Below are 8,502 nucleotides of genomic sequence, written 5' to 3' on the forward strand. Positions count from 1 at the left end.
TTGTCGGTTTCGTTTAGTATATTCACTCTATCGTGCCTTCTTCTGTTCTTATTGCAGTGTGTCCTTTTGCTTGTCACGTTTCCTGTAAAGACAGTTCCCCTCAGGTATGTCCTATTCCCCCCGAGCAAGCCAAAAGACCACTTGGCGTGGATGTACAGAGAGGAATAGGGACTGCGTACAAGGGCTACGTGAGGGTGAGTATCTCTTGTGAACTCTTTGCTGAGTGGCTGGTGGAGCGTTCGCCCCAGTGTTGTAGCGTTAGCGCACCTGGATGCTTTAAAATGTATTTATCAATCCTATTGGATAAAATTATAATTTGATAAAGCCTTTGATCCTTGATACACTATTCTGAAATACGGAATTAATTCTTTAATCCGATACTCTTGCTGTGTTCTTTAAACTTGATTTTAAGACTGTTTTCATGCCCCACCTTAAGGATTAAATATGTTAATCTTTTTTGACAGATACCGAAACCAACGGGAGTCAAAAAGGGCTGGCAAAGAGCGTACGCCGTGGTCTGCGACTGTAAGCTTTTTCTGTACGACGTCCCGGAAGGAAAGTCTACCCAGCCTGGGGTGATTGCCAGCCAAGTGGTAGATCTCAGGTGTGTATATGATCAGCGATCCGAGTATTTGATCCACTGAGAAATATCGCATGGCTACGGAGCAATTCTTTAAAGCCCAGTGCTGTGCTTTTGTCTTCAAAATGACTCTGGATTTTAAATCTAATACAAGAATACTTGAACACAGCAACTGTCTGCTAATCCCACATACCCCCCACGGCTAATATTGACCTCTGTACCGAATCTTAATTGACGTTTTTGCTCTTAAGGGTTCACTTACAAGGCAACAACAATACTAAGCGCACCCAACCCAATAAATATCGCTTACATATCGCCATTGTTTTCCAGAATATAATGTTCTACATTTTTGTCCGTAATTACTAACGGCCAGACTTTTTACGCGAGGATTGCGCTCATCCTTTTCTTTTGTCCGATTAATCAGAGATGAAGACTTTTCCGTGAGTTCCGTCTTGGCATCCGATGTGATCCACGCCACCCGCAAGGACATTCCATGCATATTTCGGGTAAGCTTTCTGCTTGTTTTCGGACATGGCCGGAACACTGTCTGTATTAAAGAAATAAAAACACAGAATAAGCCAGAGGCTGCTGATATCCCCGTAACGATTCATGCTTTGGCTGTGCAGGTGACGGCCTCTCTTCTAGGCGCACCTTCCAAGGCCACGACGTCGCTCCTTATCCTAACGGAGAGCGAGGCCGAGAAGAGGAAATGGGTCGGGATTCTGGAAGGCCTGCAGTCCATCTTACAGAAGAACAATCTCAGAAACACGATGGTGCATTGTCCGCAGGAGGCGTACGACAGCACTTTGCCCCTTATTAAAGCAGTTGTTGCGGCTGCTGTCGTAGGTATGGACCTCATCATGTCGGTGGGATCGGGCCGCTCCTGTTTGATGTGCCACTTTTTCTGTCTATCCACGTTGTAGCCATGTGTCTTTCCTGTCTTCGTCATGGCGGAACTCTCAATAGCATTAATTCCGTCCGGTACGATGTTCCGCGGCGGCTTTTAATGGCACCGTGTTACTGGGACGGCTGATTGAACGTGCCCTCTGTGTTTCCATGTCTGATGGCTGCCACTCAGCTACATTAAATACCATGGGAGGGAGTGGGGGCTGTGGCTGATAAACCCCCTAAACGATCAACGTCACTTCCCTTTTTAAGGAAGCGATTCCCCCTAATAACATGAGTATCATACATCCTAAGTGATGCTTCGGGGCCATGTAATTAGTAAATTAAACTAAAAAAATATATATATTTTTCAGTGTGCTCCATAATTTTTATGTCTGTATAATTATTTAAAATATTAAACTACTTGCTTGCTGATTTCTGTTGAAATGGTTAACTTCTTTTTTTTTGGTGGCTCCGTATTGGTGGTGCTTTCGTCGGCTGAGGATTTAATGATTTGTTATCCTTTGTATCATAGATCGAGACCGAATTGCCGTGGGCACCGAAGAAGGACTCTACGTAATAGAGGTTACAAGAGACGGTAATTACACAGCTTACCTTTAAACGAAAGATGTGGGAACAGAAAAATAGTCAAATAAATTAGATTCTGGTGCAAACGATTATTACACCTACACAGGACCAGCAATGGTCTTTATACGACCCCTTGGTCTCTTGTGACAATGGCTTTTAACCTCTTTGCTATTACCTTACTAAGAGTGTCCTACTGATGTTGAACAGACTCCCAGCAGAAATGGTCAGGGCTAAAACAGCAAGGGAGTTTAAACATACACGGGATAGGCATAGGGCCCCTGAATCTAAGACGAGACCAATGACCGAATAACGTTATTGCATCACAAATAACGGGCACACTCAATGTGGCCGAGTGGTTGTTTCTTTAATCTTCGCGGTGATATTGACCGGATAATAATGACCCGTTCTGTCTTTGCAGTGATAGTCCGTGCCGCCGACTGTAAGAAGGTGTACCAGATCGAATTGGTCCCAAAAGAGAAGATCGTTGTCCTTGTGTGCGGCCGCAACCACCACGTTCACCTGTTTCCTTGGTCCGCGCTGGACGGCTCGGAAGGCAGCTTTGACATAAAGCTTCCGGAATCCAAGGGCTGCCAGTTCATCGCCACCGGAACGCTAAAGAAAACGTCCACGTCTTGCTTGTTTGTGGCCGTCAAGCGGCAGATTCTTTGTTACGAAATCCACAGAACTAAACCATACCACAAGAAGTTTAACGAGATCTCGGCTCCGGGAAATGTTCAGTGGATGGCGGTATTTAAAGACCGGCTTTGCGTTGGCTACCAGTCCGGCTTCTCGCTATTAAACGTCCACGGAGAAGGGCAACCTGTGAACCTTGTGAATCCTAGCGATCCCTCCCTCGGGTTCCTGTCCCAGCAGTCCTTCGATGCCCTGTGCGCTGTAGAGATCAGCAACGACGAATACTTGCTGTGCTTCAGTCAGATGGGAGTTTATGTGGATTCGCAGGGCAGGCGGACGCGCTTGCAGGAGCTGATGTGGCCGGCCACCCCTATTGCTTGCAGTACGTATCTCATGTGACTGCCGACCCGATGGCTTGGTTCATTCATGTGTTTGACTTGGGAAAGGCATTTTATAATTGGGTTCTGGGTTTGTTTAAGGACATTTTAGGTGTTGAGCTTTGTAATAAAATATATAAGGCCAATACAAACTTCAAATAATTGGATCAACACATATGAATGTATGTGCGTCAAAAATAGGCAGAGTCACTTCACCTGTTTCGAGGAGTATTGTAATCCCTCGTTTACATAGTTGACCCATGTATCAGCCAGGCATGTGCACATGCAGACACACGCGTGCATTTATTCTGTTAACCCTTTGATTGTCGGGAAGTAGAGCAGGTGCGTGATCAGCGACACACGCATGCATTTATTCTATTAACCCCTTGATTGTCCGGAAGTAGAGCAGGTGCATGTTTGTGTTGCTTCACAACAATTTTAAGGTATAGGAAAAGGGCGTCCAATGTGCGGCCCTCCTGCTGCTGCAGGGCTACATCTCCCATGCTCCTCAGCCAGCCCCTTGGCTGAAAGAGCATTATGGGAGATGTAGTCCTGCAGCAGCTGGAGGGCCGCACGTTGGACGCTCCTGGTCTAGGATAACTTTTCTCGGAAACCTTCTGGGTATTTAATGGTTATGACGATGTCTTCTCTTTTTTGCAGGCTGCAGCTCCTCTTATGTCACCGTATACAGCGAGTACGGCATCGACGTGTTTGATGTGGCCTCTATGGAATGGGTTCAGACTATCGGATTGCGACGGGTAAGATGAAACACACAAATTAAATCTTCCATTGTTTCCATTATTTGTTGTCCTTTGATGTGACCTCCTAACTTTTTTTTTTTAAATTATAATACAGATCAAGCCGTTAAACGTGGAAGGTACTCTGAACCTGCTGAATTCCGAGCCCCCGCGTCTCCTGTATTTGAAGAGCACATATTCAGGTTCGGTATCACAGAAACACACTTGCAAAGTCAACCAGTAACCCGAAATGTCCCCCAAAAATGGATATGGATAATGATTTTAATTATTTTATTTATATTAAGTTCTAGTGAGATCATCCACAAATGATTTAATCCCTATAAATAACATTCACTCTTATTAATGAACCAGGTCAATAAAGACTATGGAGTCGGTGGCTTCTTTTGCACAGTAGTAGTCGCCTTTAATGAGTGTATTAAGATTTTGGAACGCTTTATCCTGCTATACTGATTTACTTTTCATTTCTTTATTTTCAGAGGGCCCCTTCCTTAGCGTCCCAGAAACATCCGATAACAGCAAAAAGCAGATGGTGAGAACGAGGAGCAAGAGAAGATTCGTATTCAAGGTGCCCGAAGAGGAGAGGCTGCTGCAAAGGAGGTAAAAAAAAAAAACAAAAAAAAAAAAAGATGGTTGATCATGAAATGTCTTCTCACGATGGTAGGGGATGGGGGTGTTTACTGCTGGTTCAACAAAGCATGCTTCTGTTGCAGGGAAATGTTGAGAGATCCGGAATTAAGATCTAGAATGATATCGAATCCCACCAACTTCAACCACGTTGCCCACATGGGACCAGGGGATGGGATGCAAGCACTCATGGATCTGCCTTTGGTAAACTGCTTTCTGTTTTATCAGAAAGTAAATAGAAAGCCAGTCCGGATGAACGTTTTGCTGCTGAACTTTAACTCTTTCTGTTCTGCTGTGTTCGCAGTTACTTGGAAAATAGTCACTGTCCTTCATTTTCTTGTTTCCCATAAAATAACAGAGTGAATTTGCTCCCCCCTCATCCTCCCGAAACTCTGCTCTGATATCGCCTCCGGCAAACTTTGAACACGTCTATCACATGAGCTCTGTTTCTGCAAACCTCTTCCTTCAGCACGAGCAAGAATTCTCTCTGTCTTCTTCCTCCTCCTGTCCCTCCTCTTCCTCTTTAGCAAGGGTAGGACCAGCTGCTCGAAACGGTGCTTTGAAGCGTGTGCTGGGGTTTGGTGCACAAACACAACTACTAATTCTTTTTTTTGTTTTAATATATATATATATATATATATATATATATATTTTTTTTTTTTTTTCTTCTTTTTTTCATTATTTAACCCCTTAAGGACAATGGCCGATCCCTAAACCCATTGAAAACAATGCATTTTGACCCGTACATGTACGGGCTTTGTCATTAAGGGGGTTAAAGCATACTCATTAACACACTTTTATGCAATTGGCTAGTGTGGCCACACCATGGGAGTAATGCGCAGACACTTAAAAATAAATTACCCTGGTGAACTGATATCTATTTAAGGCAGTTCTGGAGGACTTGTTGTCCACTGGGCAAGATTTGGGGCCATCGCAGTTAACCTCCTTTGAGTGTCTATAGAAAGATGGCCTGCTATTGTTTCATAGTCTGCATTCAATAAAGGGAAGAAACCTCTGGTTGGAACGATAAAAAGGAGAACAAGCCCCCATAATGTCATAAAGTAAATCATTGGTTGAGCTCCCATGGCACACAGTCAAGTAAATTCTGTAATCGCTCAACCATGTACTCCGCACGTTACTTTGTATCACCCCTGAAAACGCTACTTTCCATACCAATTGAGATCAAAGCATTCCACTGCCCAGTTTTTGGAGAGACCAAACGATGACCTTAACCCTAAGTTTATCTTCCTCCACGCGCGTGGATTAGCTTCCGACATTACCGTTCTAATCCTTCAACAACATTTCCAGCGAGAAAGGGTGTTGTCCCTTAATGGCGATCACAAAAAGGAGCGTCGGTATTTGGTTTGGTCGTATTAAACCTCGGAAAAGTCTTGTTGAAGAGCAGATATGGCGAAGACAATAACTTTATTGACTAATTGAATTGCATTAGATTGCAAGATTTTAAGATCACTCAATATGTTGGGGAGACCCCAATAGCTAATTATGCATTCCTGGAAATGCTTGAGAAATAACATTACCTTGTGTATAAAAGCTTTAGTTAAAGTTTATTAAACCTCTAATATTTTTCCTAGAGCGTCTTGCCGCCCAGTCAAGATGAAGCCTCTCGAGAAAGGCAGCGCCCCCCTTCAACCAACCTGGCTCGGCAGCAACAGCAGAGGAGCAAATCCTACATCTCACGGCCTTCTTCAGGTAATCAAGGGACCCGACCCTAACTTTCAAGTGTAACGGATGTTGGCTACTTAAGAGTCGCTTACTGGGAAAAAAGTCTTAAGATATAAAAGTGGGCAAGAGTTTCTCTGGAGGTCCTGGTACTTGCACAGAGACCAAGTTGATGATGATGACGGAAGCTCCAGCTTGCGCTTATCCGCCTATAAAGCCAACTGTTGCCTTTGAACTCTGCTGGCTTGTCCATATATTGGTTTGTAATGCATTATATGCAACAATGTATTTTCCTATTATTGTGAACCAGCCCTTGTGGCAATTTAATGAGAAGTGATGATTGATACCCTTAATTTATGTCTCAGGTGCTGGAGAATTGCCCTCGCGGAGCATAGACCCTGACCAGGATCTGGACAGAGAGGTAAATACTTTTGGTTTTATTTTTTTTATTACCTATGCCTAGGTCTACGTTTTCTCATGGTACTCGGGGATAGATTTGCTCTTTGGAGAGCTTTGGGAAAGTCAAAGAGTTGGTAGAAAGCACCAAACCCACTCCGAACTCACATTTACCCCACTTTATATTCACAGCCGGATTCAGACTCCACAAAACATTCCACTCCATCCAACAGCTCAAACCCAAGCGGACCCCCAAGCCCCAACTCCCCACACCGAAATCAGCTGACGTTGGACGGTATGGACCAATCAGCCTGCGACGCATAGCGCTCTCTCCACGCCAGGACTTCAAAGCATCATCGATCCCTGACCTACGGGGAAGGAGACGTCCGTTCCTTAAGATAGTGCCAAGACGAGACATCTCTAGTGTTGCACAAATCCTAAGCCCCCCCCTGTTGTAGATACAGTAAAAGTTAAAAACAACAAAAAAAAGTAGAAAAAAAGGGTATAATATATGTGATCAAGCTTTTTATATGCAAAAGAATTCACTGTTTCTTATATTGATTCTGTTCTCTTTTGTTTTACTATAGAGAGACAAAAAGATAGGATGTTTTTTTTTGTTTTGTTTTTATTTTAAATGTCACCTTTTTTTATGATGCTGCTAGTTCTGGGGGGGAAGGAAAATAAAGAGGCTGCTACTGCTTTTGGTAACCAGCGTCAGAGATAGGATAATTCATTAGGAACGCGACATAGGCTCTTGAGGAATATTACCGAGGCGTTTGGGGTTTTGCATAGGAATCGTGACACTGGTCCGGCTGCACCAGAAGGTCAGACTTCTTCTGTTATCAACCTTAGATACAGATGAACTACAACTCCCATGAAGCCATGTCAGACCGGGAGTCGTACCTAATGAAGGCTGCCCTGGTCCTTTGCCGTTAATATACTGCATCTCCGGGTAAGAGCCGATCTACGCCTGCGTGGGTTTAAACTCGCAAGCCTAGATCGGCTTCACGTTTTAATTAATGTTTTACTTGCACAGGAAAAAAAAAATGTATTATGAGCTCAGTATTTTAATGAAGAAAGGTGGCTTCTTAGTAACGATAAACAAAAAGGGGCGATCGAATACAAGCAAAAACAAATAAGCATCTCACTAATCTCCCGTTGGTTGGTTTATCATGTACAAAAACCCTAATGCCCTCCTGCAGGTGTGAACTCTTTAAAAGCCCCCCCCCCCCCCGTATCATGCTCTGTCGGCAGTTTCGCAAGTAAGTCCTAGCGGTTACTATGGCTGTAAGTGGAAGAACATGATTAACAAAAAAAAGAAAATCTGTCTGCTAGGTCTACCTGTCCCTGCCAAAGTGCGATCAGTGGTGGGCAGCGACGCCAACGTTCCAAGGCTTACTAGTTTTTGTTGCGACTTATCCTCTCCCTCCATCGTTTCGTAGTCTGCTTCATGCCGTTTCCCCCATCCACACGTGAACATTCGGCGTCTTCGTATGGGACCTGGAAATGCTTCTTACCTGTGAACTAATCTTTTTTTTTTTTATGTCTCCGTTGCCATCGTGAAGACCACACTACATGTCTATATCGCGTTTGTTCTTCTAGAGGAGGAACCTTTCATGTGCACATGTCACTGTGAAGATACTCTCTCGTGTAATAAGTAGAATATGTTCTTAGAGATCAGAACAAGGAAGAAGAGATTTTGTCACCCGGGCGTCCGGTCGAACGAATCGCCAACCAAAGTGGGTCATTAACCCTTTAAATTATAGGCGAGCCTGCAAGCTTAAACGGCAGGGTTTAACCATCAACTCTTGAATATGAAGAGTTACTCAGATGTATAATATGTGCTGCTTTTTTTCTTTTTTTTTTTTTACACAAAATAAAAATACTCCCCCCCCCCCAAATCTCCATGGCCAGAAGACTCAACCCCAGCAAACACGCTATCCATTGTATGTACGCTTGCATGAGAACCACATGGATGTTC

General features: G+C 43.9%; 1 protein-coding gene across 1 annotated transcript in view; it reads left to right on the forward strand.

The window, feature by feature from the left end:
• The window catches only part of CDC42BPB (CDC42 binding protein kinase beta), a 35,888-nt gene extending 28,695 nt beyond the window's left edge, over positions 1-7,193 (forward strand). Inside the window, exons 24-36 of the mRNA XM_053474317.1 lie at positions 58-194; positions 465-604; positions 1,005-1,086; positions 1,207-1,426; positions 2,001-2,063; positions 2,472-3,068; positions 3,724-3,821; positions 3,919-4,003; positions 4,298-4,418; positions 4,532-4,649; positions 6,038-6,155; positions 6,491-6,546; positions 6,714-7,193. Coding sequence (XP_053330292.1) covers positions 58-194; positions 465-604; positions 1,005-1,086; positions 1,207-1,426; positions 2,001-2,063; positions 2,472-3,068; positions 3,724-3,821; positions 3,919-4,003; positions 4,298-4,418; positions 4,532-4,649; positions 6,038-6,155; positions 6,491-6,546; positions 6,714-6,845 — 1,967 coding nt within the window. The 3' untranslated portion in view covers positions 6,846-7,193. The remainder of the gene's footprint in view (positions 1-57; positions 195-464; positions 605-1,004; positions 1,087-1,206; positions 1,427-2,000; positions 2,064-2,471; positions 3,069-3,723; positions 3,822-3,918; positions 4,004-4,297; positions 4,419-4,531; positions 4,650-6,037; positions 6,156-6,490; positions 6,547-6,713) is intronic.
• Positions 7,194-8,502: the final 1,309 nt, after the last annotated feature.

Source organism: Spea bombifrons, chromosome 9 (assembly GCF_027358695.1).
Source record: "Spea bombifrons isolate aSpeBom1 chromosome 9, aSpeBom1.2.pri, whole genome shotgun sequence".
Lineage (NCBI taxonomy): Eukaryota > Metazoa > Chordata > Amphibia > Anura > Pelobatidae > Spea > Spea bombifrons.